Below are 18,104 nucleotides of genomic sequence, written 5' to 3'. Positions count from 1 at the left end.
AAGACAGAGGGAAAGATGAGAAATACTACAGCTTACACTGACTTTTAAATTGCGGGAGTGTGCTTAGTATATGACGTGGGAACAGTCAAGGATGTTGGCATGTATTGATACATTGCCGCTCGTTTTACCTGCCTGAACTAGCTCCGTCAGTGATCAGCACTAACTGGCTGATATGTCTGGGGAGCCATGAATTTGCATGATAGACCAGTGACTAAATATATCACCTCATGAGCTCCTAGACCATCCAAATTCCTGACATATTATAAGCAGCAGACATTCATGGTTGTTGTCATTCGTTTTCAGGTGGTGCAGATGGGTTCACTTGTGTCTCAGTGGGGTGGGTGGTAAGGTCTGTGTTTGGCCAGACAAAATAATGATGGGTGAGCTGTGTGAGCCTGGGCTAATCTGTCCAGACAAACCCCATGGGATCTCCTTAGGTGGACGGATGTCTCTTATTTTCAGTCCATCTGCTACATGACCAGCTGGTTTGATAGGCAAGGCAGCACTGCCATCTCAGCAGCTGCTCTGACTATTTCAACAAAAGGTACTGACAGAAGTGTGGTTTTAAGCTATAAATATATGTGCTTACCTTCTAATTAGAAGGCTACTCTTAACTGTTAAGTTGCATCTGACTCTGCATCTGAAAATCATGTTTGGCTTTTGGCAGGAACTCCTGGAACATACTTTTCATAACAGTGAGACATTATACTGCCTTCCACTTGCCCCAATGAATATCTGTATAGAAACTCAGGTTTGGATAATGTTTTTTGCATGTCTATACGCTATACATCATACATGATCCAGAAATATTACACAACAAAATATTCTTAAAATTCTTAAATGAGACATCTATCCATCAGTCCATCATCCATCTTCTTCCTCACATCCAGGGCAAGGTTGCGAGGGCACCAGCCTAAGCAGAGAAGTCAAGACCTCCCACTCCAGGCAACCTCCTTCAGCTTATCTGAGGAAACACCTACAGATTCCCTGGCCTGCTGAAAGATATAATCTGGCCCACTGTTATGAGCCATTTAGTCCCTGTACAACCGTTGTGAATGGTTGGTCTGAATTACTGTCGTCAATCCTTTTAACAGTTTGTGTGGACAGAATTTCTAGGCATAGCCATGCAGTGGGAAGGCCTCCACCTTTGTGGCCTCGGGATTTCATCTCTACATTTTGCGGATGATGTAATTCAGTTGGTGGCCTCCAGCTCTCACTGGACCGGTTCGCTGCCGATTGTGGCTGGAATGAGAAATATCACCGCCAAATCTGAGGCCATGATACTCAGCCAGGAAAGGGTGGAGTACCCAACTGAAGTGAAGAAGAAGTTTAAGAGTCTTGGGGTCTTGTTTATGAGTGAGGAGAGGGGGGTGAGACACTGACAGGATTGGGGCCACGGCTGCAGTGGTTCAGATGCTGTACTGGTCCATCATGGTGAAGAAAGCTGAGTGTAAGAACAAAGCTATGGATTCACTGGTTGATCTAAATTCCCACACACGCCTGTGGCCATGAGCTATTAACATCCCATTAAGAAAAAAATGAGTGATTCAAATTTTTTTTAGTCTGACCAAGAGTCAGAAACTGAAAAAAACCTTTGTGTCATGCAAAGTAGACCAATGCCTTTGTTGTATGCAAATCTATGGGGAAATAACCTTTGGACTTCAATGATTTACAGACTTAAAAGCTATAAGCAGCATGTTCTTATTATTGGCAAGATGCAAGCCTAAGAGCATTTTGTGTCCCAGAGTTTCTCAGTCAGAGCCAAAATGCTCAACTTGAAACTTCACTTGACTAATCAAAGGTTGATGTCACTGATGTCCTTCTTTAAATACCTTCCATATGTGCTTAACCCTAGAACACTATCGCTATAAATAGTAACACAATCACTAATGCCGAGTGATTTTTACCTGATATAATATAACCAATAAAAAGTAATCAAATATATCAAAATATGACAACACATGACAAATTAGAGTGGTCTTCTTTTACTTTCAACTGTGCCATGTCTAACAAAATGAAAAAACCCCTCCTAAAACAAAATAATGACTCTGGAAAGCTGGTCTTTGGTCCACCCATTCCTGGGAAATTTGAGACTTCCCTGGTGAAGGCACAGGCTCCTCGACACGCAAACAGCTGCAGGAGAGAGAAATCATGTAAATGTATTTTCCCGGGTGTAAATCACCCGGCGATAGTGTTCTAGGGTTAAATGCAGTGGGTGCCAATGCAGGCCAGGCGAGCCACAGGGCTTGTAATACACTGACAGAAACCCAGAATTGTCACATTTAAGAAAAACGCACCATTATTTAGATGTTTTTGTAACATTTTCGCTTAATGAAAAAAAGCTACTTTTTGTTGTTTCCTTATTTACAAGGCGTCGCAACAGCTGGTGGTTCCACATGTTTTAATTGGCAGATTTTTACACAGCATTCTCTTCCTGACACAGGAAGGGATTTGTGTCTCTGCCTAGAATCAAACATGGGATCGTTCACTTGTAAGGTGAATGTGTAATTTATTATGCTCTGCAGCCACTGTTTTTGCTTCATGACTTATTTAAGCCATGAATCAATTATTCAGTTATTTCAGTAAATCGACTATTTTGTTTGTCAGTAGTAGAGTAAGAGCACGGCCATGGAAATACTTTCATGTAGCCTACACAGCAGTTTAAGTAGGTGCCCAATGAAGAGAGAGATTTTTGAAAAAACCCCAAAATAAAACAATAAACAGATTTAACAGATTTTAGAAGGCATTTGTGGATTTGACAGTAAAATCTCACAGATTTGACAATGACAATGTTTTGGGGAAAAAATGAGAAGTCATTTTTTACTTTCAAGCATCCTACAAGTGAATGCTGTTTTCTAATGTCAATACTTATAAATTATGCACAGTAAGTCTTTGCTATAAAAATTCTTTATCAAGCTTTAAAAGATGTTGGACTGGGATGAAGCTGAATGCAGGCAAGTGAATTCAAAAAGAATTTCAGAGTGAAGCTCGACTATTCTTCTGTGTTCTCGGGAACTATTTCTGGTTTTTTTTTTTTCTATACGAATGTACAAGCATGCAGAATGGGATTAGCACAGTTTCAGACCAATTATGGTTTGAGGTGAATAAGGTAGATATTACATGCATGCAGGAAATGGCTAAATCTTATCAAACTGCTATATTTGACTCCATGTGGAGCCAATTCTCTGATGTAGCTGGTTTTAATTACGAGAAATAAGCTTCATGTTTCAGCACAAATCCAGACAGTGAAATGTAATTAGCTGTGTGTGTGTGTGTGTGTGTGTGTGTGTGTGTGTGTGTGTGTGTGTGTGTGTGTGTGTGTGTGTATATGTGTGAGTGTGAAGCACTCATTTTTAATGTCTACACGCTTTTATGCATAGAAAAGTATGAACGTTATTAAAATTCTTTTGTTTTTACTGCTGATTTTTGTAAATGTATTTTTGCTGTTGTTGACAAATTATATTCCTGTCTTCAAAGTTATAAAACAAAGCTTCATTTCACAGCAGCCTGAGTGTGAAGAATATGCAAATGTTGTGTGCTGTAAATAAGCCAAAGAAGGTTTATTGAGTTGAAAAACAAAAGCTCTTTGTCAGTGGCTTTTCTTCAAAGGGCACTGAGTGAAGTTTGATGTGTGTGTGTGTGTGTGTGTGTGTGTGTGTGTGTGTGTGTGTGTGTGTGTGTGTGTGTGTGTGTGTGTGTGTGTGCTTGTGCTTGAGCATTCATGGTAATATGTGGATAAAAGCAGCAGGGTGAGACGGTTTGGGGGACTGACGTGGAGGCGATGGGGAGGCAGACGAGCTCTTGGCTAGAGAGCCAGGCAGCAACAGCAGTTTGTCTTATGGTGTGTACATCCCCCAACCAAGCTTCACACAGAGCAGCCAGGCTTGCTGTTACATGCTCACCGGAGGGAGGTGGTGGTAGAGGGGGGCATTGAAGTCTCTGTTGGGAGCTTGCGGTGTGGCAGAGATGGTCATTGATCATTGGCTACCAAATCAGGGTCCTCTTGATGTAGACAATCTTTGCTTGCAATCAGCTAAATGGAAGCAACAAATTGAGCTTTTTTTTCCTCCCTCTTTTGAGCATCAATAGCAATTTGTTGCTGTGAAGTTTAGAAATATGAAATGCATTCATTCAGTTGTGGGGATTTAATTGGTTCCTGGTTTCAAATGCATTCTATGCTTGTTTGCCTCAGTTGATGGCATTGAAATTATGACATTTTGTTCCTCTTACCAAAATGATGGCAATTGAGATGGTTTTAAAGAGGAGCCATTACTGGGACTTTATTTTGGTATTCTCTCACTGAATGACTAAAATGGCCAGTTAAGGATTGCAACTGATTTAATTTACAGAGCCATCACGCCATCCTCAATGGGAATCAGCTCTGTGTCAGAGAACATCTCTGATCCTCACTCCCAAACAAAGAGAACTACAAGCTCGTGACCCTCACTTTTATCTGTTTATTTGATTTTATTAACTCCAGTCAGATTCACTTTAATTAGAAAAACTGGTTTAAAAGTGGCAAAAGTGCCACAAATCTGAAAATGGACTCTCCAAAAGAGGGAGCGCTCTGTGAAGCCAAGCGAGGAAAGAATATTCGGCTGAGCGGTCTAAAGTCCAGTTACTTAAAATACAAAAATATATACTGATGAGACAAAACATTATGACCACAGCATATTTAAAAATATTTCCTGCTGAGTTGCCTCGCCTCCTGTTTTTACCACATTTAAGCATTTGGGATGTGAGGAAATCTGGTTCTTTAGTTTTGCATATAAAATGTTTCTTGCACTGTACATGAGTTCTGCTCCTGAACAGCTCCATATCTGGAATTCAGGCAGGTCACTTTAGCACAGACTTCACAACAGCTGTCGGAATACAAGCAGGATTTCATTTAGCTCTGTCTTGCTAAAATAACCATAGCCTCCCCTGAAAAAGTAGGATGACAGCATGTGGTGCTCAAAAACTCGGACATATTAGCTAGTATTAATGAAGACTTCATAGATATGCACGTTACCCATGGCATATCCTCTACATACCCCTCAAACAATCACAGATGCTGGCTTCTAAAGCCAGATGCCTCAGGCCACTTTAATGAGCTCAGAGAAGGTGGGAGTCTTTCTGGATTTGGTTCAGAAATATTTTTATCTTGGAAGGGTTTTAACATTTGTAGGTCCACTGATCACTGACAAGAGATGTTACGACAAACATCATAGGCATCAACCAGTCATCCACAGTTTGCAAAGTTTTATTTCCTCTATGGTTTTGTGTTACGTGTACAGAGATTTCTTTCAAATCAAGGTCTGTTGTTGATGGCATTTTGAAAAAAGTTCCAAAATTGTATTTTTAAAGCATCTATCTCTGTGTGTCTATGTAGTTTATCACACAGTGGTCAGTCCTTTTTACCTGTTTGTTTCTGAAAGGCATAGACTCAGACTGATAAAACCTTTTGGAAATATTTGCATCAAAATGACACAAAAGAGTAAAATTGCTTTCAAATATTTTCCTTAAAATACTTTATGTATTTTCTTGTACTACCTTCTCAAATGGTGTTTTTGTTAGTTTTTTCTATAATGGCAGTCAGGGAAAAATATACTATTGGCAAAGAAAATCTCATCATCTTCTGGCACACTGCCCGGAGTCCTGTATATATTCACAACCCTACCAAAGGACTCCCATTCAGCTTTTAAAAACTGTGCAGTATAGCTGAGTAGGTTATCCAAGACCTGACCAAAAAGGAAAATAAAATGGACTACTGTATTCTGTACCTCTTTAGTCAGCTGGAGAAATCTTTAAGGCACCGTCGAGGGCTGCTGCAGTAATGTTTCTGTCAGACAGCTTAATCTTTTCACTGTTCTCTTTGGGCCTCTGTCTGCTCCATACAGCGTAGCTGTGCACACATGTAGAATACTGCTGAATACTGCTGAACTGTTTTTATTCTATCAGTCATGTGTGTGCTGACATATGCATACCTGCATGTCTGCTGTCTGCAGATCCAGGTGTGTCCTCTGAAGACCTGCTGCAGACCTGCTGCACTGCTGGCCAGAGATGGGCTTCTGAAAATGGTCACTGCAAGAACATGCCTCTGCTCACTACTGACAACCTCTCTGTTTGCAGGTAAGTAACATGAAAGTATGAATTTTTAGTTATTCAAATGTTCATTGTGGTAGCTGCTGTACACTAACTGTACACATGAACTACTTACTCATCGTGCTGCACATTATGCAAAGTATGAGTTAAAGTCAGGATTACTGAACTCTCACTGCTGCCATTTCCTACAGTGCCCCATAGAAAATAAAAAATGACCATTATTACCTTTATAATTTAGACGTTTTGATTATTCTGCAGTTGAATGTTGATAACATTGTAACCATTGCACGCTGTCTTATATGAACTATATTAGAATACCATCATAACTGATTTAACTGATTTATCATATACAAATAACGGAATGATAAAAATAGTGAGCTACTGTGACCACTGTCATCGGTTCAGGAATGAGTTTGCAGAGGCCAAGTTGGAGAGCAGTTATCCCACAGATACCTGGAAGCTACAACTTTCACTTATACAGTCAGGAAGGGTTGGGATTAGGATTAACCTGTTAACATCAGAGCCACAGGATTGTCCATCACTAAATTCATCATGGATGATATTTCTTTCACAGCAAAGAACAGAAATAAAAATTTAGAAGTTGTTGCTGCTTGGGTTATATGGAGCACACTTTTTTTCTTCAGACGGTCTACAAAAGATGGCTGAAAAGTAAAGTCACTTTTTGCAACTCCTTTTTTACAAAAAGCCATCTGGTTGTATAGAAGTCTATGAGGACACCACCTGTGACCTCAGTAAACACTTTTACTAACTTGTTTATGTCTCCATTATTTATATAGTTGACATTAATATGCATAACGTATAATTTATTTTTAACATATAGAGTAATATGAAGCGCAAGAAAAGTGCTAAAATACTTGCTGTGTGTGTGTGTGTGTGTGTGTTCCAGTGTTGCACAGCAGCAGTGCTGTCTCAGCTCTGTGAAGGAAAGACAGTGTGAATTAGGCGTGACCTCAGCCAGAGGTGGAGACACCTGTGACGTGGATGAGCAGGACTCGTGTCTAGATGACTCCTATCAGGTACGCACAGTGGAAGACTCACAGGGAAGAGGAAGACAGTTGAGTCATGACAGATGGTGAACAGATCCACCAAGTTCTCCATGAAGCAAGCACAGGCTCACTGTTGTTTTGCTTTGTTAACAGAAGCGAGGAGAAAGTTATGTTTTTTTTCCTTTCACAATAACATAGTGAAAGTTGCATTTGCCAAATGAATTCTGAACTGAAACCACATTAGAATTTTGACTTATTTGAAGAACACAGCTGAAAAGCTTTTAAATTAAAATCTTTAATGCCGAATTTGAAGCCTTAATTTGAAATGCAACATTTTCTAGTTTCTAAGTAGTTGAGTTTTACCTTAACCCTAGAACACTATCGCCGGGTGATTTACACCCGGGAAAATACATTTACATGATTTCTCTCTCCTGCAGCTGTTTGCGTGTCGAGGAGCCTGTGCCTTCACCAGGGAAGTCTCAAATTTCCCAGGAATGGGTGGACCAAAGACCAGCTTTCCAGAGTCATTATTTTGTTTTAGGAGGGGTTTTTTCATTTTGTTAGACATGGCACAGTTGAAAGTAAAAGAAGACCACTCTAATTTGTCATGTGTTGTCATATTTTGATATATTTGATTACTTTTTATTGGTTATATTATATCAGGTAAAAATCACCCGGCATTAGTGATTGTGTTACTATTTATAGCGATAGTGTTCTAGGGTTAAATGTTCCGGTATTAGGTCATCTGCTTGCTGGGTTTTAGAGGATGGTTGCAAAAGCCAGGTTAACATGTGGTTTTCTTTACAAAACATGACGCAGCTGAAGTCCTTTGCAGTGCGATAAAGCAGCTTGCTCATCTGTTTGCCTTTCATGCTGATGTTTACTAACCAGCAAAAAGCAGAGGGCCATAAAGTGAGGTGATGATTAGAGATGTGAAAGACACCCCGGTGATACTCTCCTAACAGGCTATGCTATTGTTGTGCGGACTGGCAGGTGTGCTGCAGCTGCTGTGTGCTTGGCTTACGTGTTCGCAGTGAAGGACGGGGTTGTGATGCCCACCAGCACCTGGGCTATCCATGCGGTCACATCTTCCTCACTTGCTGCGAGGAAGGAGATGCTCTGAGCCTGTTGAGGAGAAAGCAGAAGCCAAGACCAACTGCCCTTCCCAGGAAAGGTATCTGTAACCCACTGCACAGTCAATTTCCAAAACACATACATTATGCACTTTGCACATGCTAGGACTTATACTATGCATAATAAAAAACAAGCAAAGGAAGTGGCCGGAGAAAAAAATGTAGTAATTATGACTGAAAGTTTCAGAACCTTTGTGAACTGTTCTTTCCTGTCTCAACAAAAATATTCATGTAGTGAGGTTAGTGAGGTTAGCTATGTGCCCTTTGATCCATTCCGGTGCATGGCCTACCACATGCTCATTAAATTCAGCAGGTGCTATGTTAATTATCACAGCATGTCACGTTTTTTATAAAATAGGCTGCAGGAAGCAGCGAAAGCCAACATCCGACAGTCTTTCCAGTATGTCCAACAATTAGGTTTGAAATAACATGCCACATTGTCATTCCCACGTGAATCGGGGGAAATGCTATCAGTCTAATTCATCTTTTTTAGATTTTATTTCTCTTCATGTTTGCTTTTATTTTGTGATGGTCAGTAAAGAGAAATTTAGGGAATGTCTTTGTTTCCCAGTCACAGTTCTGTGGATCTGCTGCTGAGGTCATGCAGCAATAGATCCAAAATACGAAGAAACAGAGATTGAGTGTAAAATTCTGTAAGAATATTTAAAGTTACTTGAGTATGAAAAAGTAAACAAATACATTCACAAACAGAAGATATTTTACATCCCCCATATTGCTCCTGTCTGTTTAAAAATAAATACATTTCCATAATGAGCTCCATTGATGACATTAACTGCTGGATGTGTAGGAACTTTTTAGAACTGAACAGAGACAAGTCATTGTAGGTCAAAGAAATCAGAGACAGAAAAGGTGTTCATATTTACCATCCTTTTCTCAGAAACACAGTGAGCAAGTCAGGAATGTTGCCATCAGTTAGGACATTCAGTTCAACTAAGTTCAATTCACCCTACAACATTACAGAGAAAATAATCAAACGGCCTGCTTTTGGGCAAGCATTTGGTGACAGTGGGAAGGAAAACACCCTTTTAACAGGAAGAGACCTCCTGCAGAACCAGGCTCAGGGTGGAGAAGCCATCTCCAATGACTGATTGGGGGTGAGAGGAGAGAGGACTTTATGCTTTATCAAAAGGGAAAGTTTTAGGCCTAAAATCCTGGATTCTCCTGAGTCCAAACTGGGAGCTGAAAGCTTTGATATGATGCTATGAGATCTATGGTGATCTTATTAATATGGCATCACATTAATGAGATTGCTGGAAGTGCTTTCTACCAGATAAAAACATAGCAAGAATTTAAAAAACTCTCATCTCAAAGTAACTTGAAGAAATTTGTTCATGCAGGCAGATCATACAGGTTAGAATAATGTAAAGCTCAGGGTACCAGGACTATCTGCGAAGCATGAGTACATGGCTGAAGGAAATTCACTGGTGTGCGCCGGCAGTATACCGCTGACTTGCTCAGTGTCTATAACTCAAATGGACCTTTCAGGTCATCATGTGCAAATAATTAAACTGCTCCCAGGATTGGAAGTGTGCTGAGGGGTGCTCTTATTACTGTGGTCCTGTTCTTTGGATCAAGCTACCCACTGACCTTAGATCAGTCACATCTATGTGTACATTCAAAAACAGACTCACAATCTTTTTAATCTCATGGGCTTACATTTAATAGCTTTTGTCTGTTTGTATGTTTGTTATGGGTTAGGTTTCTGTGTTTTTATCTTTCATGTTAAGCACATTGAGTTTATGAGACATACACACTCCTCACCAACTTCTCACGTATTTGTGGCTACTGGCAAAACTGCACTGGGACAGCAAGCAGTCCAGATCTGAGCCATCAGTATTTTATTCTCATACAAGCCTATGTCAGATGCTCAGGGCTGATCGGTCAGGAGTCACATTACCGTTGCAGAGTAATGGGGAGCTGTGATGAATCAGGAACAGATGGCAGCTCGGGCTGTTGTCTCTCTACTTGGGCCAGCAAAGTTTTCCTCTGTCTTTGATCCAGCGGGTTGTCAAGAAGCTCAGGTTTAATGCAGAAGCATTTCAGCAAACCTTTGCTTCTCATTCCATCTGCAAAAACATGACTGCTTGTTAACATTTCACTGAATATGACCTACATACCTTGTTTGCAGCTGTAGGCGCTATTAGAAGGGATTTGCATGTTTTTCATCAATGACATCAGAATCGTGATGGGTGACATAAAACTTTTTACAAAAGCAGAAGAATCATTCCATAATCATTAGTTTGTGGTTTGGAAGACCCTTTTCCGGCTTCTTAGTTTTATATATTGGGAACAGACACACGGCATGGAAATGCAGTTCATTATTTTCATGGTTGTCCTTTAATGGGAATAGTTGTTTTTTAGTACGATGGTGAGGTAAGGTTGGTCTTCTCAATGCTTTAGGCTGTCATTTCATTCACAACATAAGAGGAATTCCACGTAATCCTGCCCTTTAATAGGCTCTGCTTGAACAATCGACTGCAGCTCATTTCCTTTAGCTTCCAAAAAAAAAGAGTGAATGATGTCATTCTGAAGTGGGAATCAACCTGCTGAGAGCTTTGCAAGGTTTTAAAGTTGCAAAAACTGGTGACGTCCATTCATTGTATGTAATAATTCTCACAAACACCCTCACAGCATGCATGAAAGATGCTTTTACTGTGTGAGTGTATTTTGAATTTTAGAAATTGCATGAGAAGCACTGTAATTGTTTCCAGGGGGGGATACTTTGAGTCTTATGACTCACTGCCTTTTAATTAAAGCAGGAAACATTTAATCCTCTGAATTTAAACCCCAGGTAATGACTGTGAGAGATATTTTTTAAAACTCACATCTGGACATATTATTGATAAATTATATTTTTGTAATGTATCTCTCCATGTCTTCTGCACTACAAAGGGAAAATGCATCAAAGTGTGAGTAATAACCTATATCCCAAGCACAACATTTATGGACATTTTTTTTTCCGATCAGCCTTTATTTAGTCCAAAAATACTTTGCTTTACAAATGTAGCCCAAAGTGGCACGTACAGTAACCCTATTAAAGCCTTAAAAGCTGATCTAGGACCAACCAAGTCATGTGACCATAAAGATTTAACAAGATTGAACGCAGTCTTGCTTGAATATTTGTCACCTTCTTGGGCAGAGAACCAGTTTTCAAAACCATATCAAATCAAACTGGAGGAGGTCTAGTTTTGTTGTTGCAGTGTTGGATAATGAGGCATACAAGTTTAGCAATATACATTTATTACATCTGCATATCGACCATTTGAGATAAAACATTTTGTTTTCAAGGTGATCTCAATCAAGTTGGGTCATTATTAAGTGTATAAGGCACAGTGCACTTTTTCAAAATTTTCAGAGAGACAGTTCAGTAATCAGAGGTGGCAAAAGCACAGACATTCATTACTTAAACAGAACTACACAGACCTGTGTAAAAGTTGAAGAACTGATTCAAAAATGAAAAAGTATCAGCTCTGAAAAGTATTCAAAGAAAGAAAGTCAAAACCTGGACCTTTAGTTAGCAGACACACAAACAGTTTGTGTGTCTGCTGATGTTTGTTGGTCTGATAGAAAGGTTCCATGTGAAATCGATGAACGCAACCCTTTCCTGATGCAGGTTCTGCGAGAGGTTTCTTCCTGTTGTCCTGAGTTTTTGCTTGTCACTGTCACCGAGTTCTTGCTCATTTTAAAAGTAACCCTACCAACCCTGGTAGTCGTAAGCGTTCTATAAATGCAGTGAGGGTTTCACAGTTGCTCTTTTTACATTTGTTTTCATGTAAAACTTTTCAGGAAATGTATAACTGCACTGTATAAACATACATAGACACTTTGAATGTAATTAGTAAGGGACGAGCAGATGTTGTTTTGTGTCTTCAAGTCAGTTTCATTAGATAAGTGTTTGGAATAAATACAGAAAATCTGGTTCCTAATCTTAGCCCCCCCCCCCCCCACTTTCTCCCAACCTCCTCTCCTCGGACTCCTTCCAGTATCAGACAGTAAGTTCCCCAAAGAAGCCTTCTCCATCAGTTCCACGGATGAAGCTGCCAACACTGTGGAGGAGCAGGAGGATGTTGATGAGTGTGAGCTCTACCCTGGCCAGCTGTGCCAGCACACATGCACCAACATCTGGGGCTCCTATCGCTGTGGCTGCCACCAGGGCTACATCCTGCAGCTGGATGGACATTCGTGTGCACCAGGTACAGTAGCTCGTCTTGGCAGGTTGATTCAAAATGGAGCCTGAAACTGTTTAAACTTTAAAATCATAATTTTCATTTCATTTTTAGAGAAATCCAAGGCTTGACAAGATTGTTGTGTTGTGTTTGAAATGCTGAACAATGTGTCATATGTAGTTACATATATTGGTCATGCAGAATACACAAAAACATGACATGCACAAATTGCATAGAGGCTAAAGGAACAGGGTTTCAATGTGTTTGGACGAATGGACATAAGATTATTTCAAAAGGAATTTCACTACTCCCATTACTGTAGGGACATGCTTTATGTTGGGGTGCTAGCAGGGTGATTGAATATGAGCTGAGAGGGAGCTCAGTGCTCATTATTAAGTGTATAAGGTATCAGAGAGCGCAACTCCTCTCGAAGGGCAAGGGCTGTACTAAAACTTTGATGTTTTATGAGGGTGGTTAATGACATCAGCCTTTTATGGTAAATGGCCTGTATTTGTGTAGTGCTTTACTTAGTCCCTAAGGACCCCAAAGTGCTTTACACATCCAGTCATCCACCCATTCACACACTGGTGATGGCAAGCTACATTGTAACCACAGCCACCCTGGGGCGCACTGACAGAGGTGAGGCTGCCGGACACTGGCGCCACCGGGCCCTCTGACCACCACCAGTAGGCAACGGGTGAAGTGTCTTGCCCAAGGACACAACGACCGAGACTGTCTGAGCCGGGGCTCGAACCGGTAACCTTCCGATTACAAGACGAACTGCCAACTCTTGAGCCACGATCACTGTTATGGCGCCATTGTGACATCTTTGGTCATCATATAGAGTGGTGTATAACAATCAGCCATGACATAAAACCCACATGCCCACTGTGTCCAAGACCTGTCAGGACATGGACACAGTGTCTCCAGGGGTCTTCTAAGGGCAGGTTAGGCTGTTTGGGATCACGTGAGTCACATACTCGAGTTGTTCCTAAAGTATTGTTGCAGAGCAATGAGCTGGTGTGGGGCTCTTGGGCTGCAACAGTGCTTAGGTGGGTGGTAGATGTAAAGTAACATTTACATGCATGTCAGGAACCAAGGTTCTAAGCACTGGATATAATGAGTTGTGTTAATTACTTCATTTGTCACATTATTTGAAATTCTGTGCCTGTCATATTTTGTTTGACCCTGTGCTACTTTGGTTTAAAAAAACTCCACGTGTTCAGAATTCACTGACACGAGATGAGGCAAAAAAAACTCAAGTATTTGACTGCCACTAAAAGCTTAAATGCAGAAATCTCAGTAAGCTAATCTATGGTTGTGCTGTGGTTAAACCAACACCAGATTTGATCGCCATCATATTTATGGCCCTTGGGGAAAAGATATTTAAAGAGGAGTATAAAAAATCCACCCATTACGACCTCAAATAAAAATGTTCATTTATTCATAGAACTCTCTCTGCTCCATAAACGAGTATAATGACAAAAACACTCAGCATGGGTCAAATGATGTCTTGGAATATTGCACGTTTTCAAATTTGCTGCATATATTTGAAACATTAAATGGTACGAATGCAGTAGCTTCGGTTAGCTGGACTGCTACATGTTTCTCACAGTCTGTGCTGTTGTTGTTCTGCAGTGAGCTCCAAGGAGGACAACGGACTCAGAGAAGTTGACGCAGGCCCAGCTTTTTCCCCCACCACCACTACCACTAAAACTGCTACAACCACCACCAGCTCCTTTAGCCTCAATCCATGTGCAGGTAATCTAAACACTGGACCACAATGAAAATGACATCACTGGGATAACCTGTCTCGGAAAGTAGCTCTGATGTGCAGTGAGGTGGCTGTAAGGCAGGTGGTAGAGCAGGTCATCTACTAATCAGAAGGTTGGAGGTTCAATCCTGAGCTGCTGATACTAACTTCAAGTTGCTCTCTGATGCATTCATTGGAGTATTGAATGTATGTGAATGTTAGATAAAAAGCACTACATAGAAAATGTGCTTGGGTGAAGAAAAGTGCTATATAAGAATCGCCCTAGAAACATCAACTGATCCCCAGAGAGCAGATGCATTTGACCATAATCTGGAACATACATCTTGGTAACAGTACTGTCAGGTGTTTGGTGGCTTGCAACAGTCTTTGATTAGTCTTTTGAAGAGAAGTCTAACCCTTGGGTTCAAACGTACTCGCTGTGAGTTTGGTTCAAGGGTTAGAGCAAATGTCACCTGAACTGTAGCCCATATGAGGTAGACCCTGAATCAGCTTCATCAGTCAGGTTTAAAGGTTAAATGTGTGTCACATTTGTTGCTATCTGGATCATTTTTGCCCCATTTCCAATAAGATATCGTAAACTGCATTGTAGTTGTTGCAGTTGTGTCTAACTTCTCTAAATCTTTTTCAGAAATTCAACTTTATTCTTAACTAAGACCCACAGGACTGCTTTCACACATGTGGCATAATTAACTTGAGTAAGGCAATAGTCCAGCCAGGTCACACCCTGTCTGCCATGTCCTAATAAAAAAAGCTTCATAGGGCTCTTATATTTTCGTCTAATTCTGCAACCGAGGGATAAAGAGTGGAAATGTGGTTGTAGGTGAGCATATGGTGTGGCTCCTCACACTGTGCACGATGAAAGGACACTTTTTTTGTAGGTCATGTCCATATGTTTTCCTGATGCTTCAAACTTTTTCTTGATTTCTTGTGTTAAAAGTTATTTTTATAATATTAGATTTTCTGCATTCTGTGTAGCAGTAAAAATAAAATAAAAATATTGGGTTAGTAATCTGTCGCCTGTGTAACCTGGAGAGATGAATGCAAGCTGTTTTTATTGCATCCATACACACGACTTATCTTTTTTCCATTATTTCTGTCACGGTAATTTCAGTTGTAAGACAACATATTTTCAAGAGCATTTATTCGTGGACATTTTTTGTATGTTATTTGTGTTTCGCAGTCAGATTAAGCTCTTATTAAACCCCCAAACAATGTAACCCCCTTTTTGGGTGTACCTAATCATTCAGCTAACTGGATAAACTGCTCCAGACATAATGAAGGAGGCCAGCAAAGATATTAAAGGCAAATGCAAAAGTTGCAATGCAATTATCCCTTAAAATGTTGCCATATCTGGAAAAGATTTATGACAGGAGCTCAAAAACACAGCTCAAACAATTCGAGAGGGAGGTCTATAAAGCAATAATGAAGTCTAATATAATATATTGGACCAATAAATGTTATAAATATACCAAAATCAAAGAGAGAACATTTGCAGTCCACACAGCCGGCCTCTTATATTATTCATAGATTAACTTAATATATCAATATCACCAATGTCAGAATATGAAACATGATTTTTGGCTCTGCTATGCTTCTCCACTGATCCTTTGAATCCCGTCTTTGAACCCTGTGTGCTGTAAGCCATCATAAATGATGACCCAAGCAATCAGAATATGTTTTTTTTTAATGTCAGTCTTGCAATCAGGACACAAATATATATTTATGTATATCATTCTTACACATCAAAAACACATCCTGTAGGCTTAAAACAAAATCCAACACTAGCTCTGAACGGGTAGCCTGTGACATGGTGGATGTTAAGACGTTAAAGCTTTTTTTTAATATCCTTTATTTAAAAGTAAAAGTTTTCACTGAGTTTAAAATTTCTTTTCCAAGAGAGACCTTGCCAAAATGTGTCCAAACATGTGTAATATGTGGTGAGAATGAGTTACGGCTTTATGTATGGTGGGCAAATGTACATGCCATCACTATTGCATTCACTTTCTAACTCTGTCTATAGAAGTCATATATATCTGCTTTTACTAACACGATGTGTGTGAGCGCCTCCTGACTGCTCACAGGCAAAACATTCCAGAGTTACGACAGGTCAAAACAGGAAGAGCTGCCTCACAACATGTTTTCACTAATAAACTGATTAGTATTAGTTCATCTAAGCTGTCAGCAGCTTCATTAGCAGAATCCTAATCATGTCAGTGGGAGATGAGCACTGCAAACCCTTAAGCTCAAAAGTCCAGCTTTGAGTGAAAGCCTCCACTCCTTCAAAGTGTCTCTGTTAGCTATAAGAAGATCCTGATCGATGTATCGAGCGGCCTTCGCCGCTACAGAGCTTTAGAGGGGAATGTGTTGGTTAGAGATTGTGGGGAAACAGTTCCTGGCCCATGCCTCTTTGTGACAGAGCTATTGAGCTGTTAAATAGGGAGAATTGATTCTGGTGTGTGACTGCGATGGCTCATGAGAGGCTCCTTCCAGCAGGGAGCAAATGATCAGTGTGCGGGAGGGAAGGTGGGGTTCATCGTAGCCTCGGGAGAGCAAGAGAACAGAGAAACAGCACAAAGATGAGAAACATAACTGCAAATGACTGCCCTGGAGGTGTAGCTGTGTGGAATGCAGAGACGACTGTAATCACGCTGCTTGTCTCTTGCAGACAATGGTGGCTGCAGTCAGCAGTGTACGGCCGTGGCAGGCCGGGCTCGTTGCTCCTGCTTCCCGGGGTTCTCACTGATGACAGATGGATGGATGTGTGAAGGTAAGGGCCGCCGTGCTTTCTTGTCACATTACCATTGGCAGTAATTGGAGTGGTTCACAAAGCTCATATGTATCCCTTAAGCTGTCTCCCTCAAGCCTGGTTACCACAAGGTAACAAGCAACCTAACAGCAACAACAAACCCAGTGAATGCATAAATGAACAAATATATACAGGCTGGATGACAGAGCTGCAGTGAAATGAAGTGTCTGTCCATAGGTCGGGGCACTTTTTAATTGGATTCAGTCACTCATGAAAGTCTCGTGATACTAAACAATGCATCAACTGATTGGGCTCCCAATGTTAGGTGGTGGAAACTGTCGCCTCAAGCATGATTCAACCATAGCCAATTACTCTGTGGGAGCAGTTGTTGCAATATCAAACACTACACACAGCATCTGTGTATGTACTCAGCTACCTTTCTTTCAGCATGTTTGTGTGGTAGCTCGGGACACTGGTAGGAGGCTATAGGTGCAAAATCACTCAAATTAACAAAGTGTGTGCTGGAAGTGCTGAGTCTGTTACCAGACAGGATAATACTAAATTAGAGGAAATGTTTTCCCTCCTATCATTTCATTCAGTGAGCAAAGTGAGCACTTTCTTTCCCTAAAGTGCTCCCACATGTGGACTTGTGGGTGGGCAACATTTAGTGCAGAGTGGAATGAAACAAAGCAAATACCATGACAGGTCATGTTTGCGAGGGGGTGCTGAGGATTTGAAAGATATATAAGTAGACTGTGAAGTAAACTCTGGAGTACTTGCTGTTGATGCTTGGTGGGTGGGTAGGTGTGTAAAATGAACAAAAAATATATTATGCTGGAATGAAGTGCAAAATAAAGTATATGCTCATTTTGAACTTAATGCAAGCAAAGCATTTCATAAAGGGGCTGAACTTATTTTTGGAGGTTATGGTCTCCAGGCTTTGTGGGCTAAAAACTGGAGGGACCACCTGATTGGTTTCAGCCCACAGTTCAAATATACATATGGTATGGGGATTGCACATTAGTGCACATGTAATGAGTTAGTTGCACATCTGTGAAGGAAACTTAAGTACATAAATGTGTTCAGGTTTTGAAGCAACATATGCCTCCATCTTTTTCAGGGCCATAGGAAAGGACTTGCTTATTTGTGCAAGACAATGTCAAACCACCGTTT

General features: G+C 40.6%; 1 protein-coding gene across 3 annotated transcripts in view; it reads left to right on the top strand.

The window, feature by feature from the left end:
* The window catches only part of fbln2 (fibulin 2), a 76,966-nt gene that overhangs the window by 33,119 nt on the left and 25,743 nt on the right, over positions 1–18,104 (top strand). For all 3 annotated transcript variants that reach the window (XM_031731739.2, XM_039612414.1, XM_039612413.1), the window contains exons 3-8: positions 5,988–6,111; positions 6,992–7,121; positions 8,085–8,265; positions 12,229–12,438; positions 14,050–14,172; positions 16,851–16,952. In XM_031731739.2, the coding sequence (XP_031587599.2) occupies positions 5,988–6,111; positions 6,992–7,121; positions 8,085–8,265; positions 12,229–12,438; positions 14,050–14,172; positions 16,851–16,952 (870 nt within the window). The remainder of the gene's footprint in view (positions 1–5,987; positions 6,112–6,991; positions 7,122–8,084; positions 8,266–12,228; positions 12,439–14,049; positions 14,173–16,850; positions 16,953–18,104) is intronic.

The sequence above is a fragment of the Oreochromis aureus genome, linkage group 5 (assembly GCF_013358895.1).
Source record: "Oreochromis aureus strain Israel breed Guangdong linkage group 5, ZZ_aureus, whole genome shotgun sequence".
Classification (NCBI taxonomy): domain Eukaryota; kingdom Metazoa; phylum Chordata; class Actinopteri; order Cichliformes; family Cichlidae; genus Oreochromis; species Oreochromis aureus.
The sequence above is the reverse complement of the archived record's forward strand: the minus strand, read 5'-3'. Positions and strand labels throughout refer to the sequence as shown.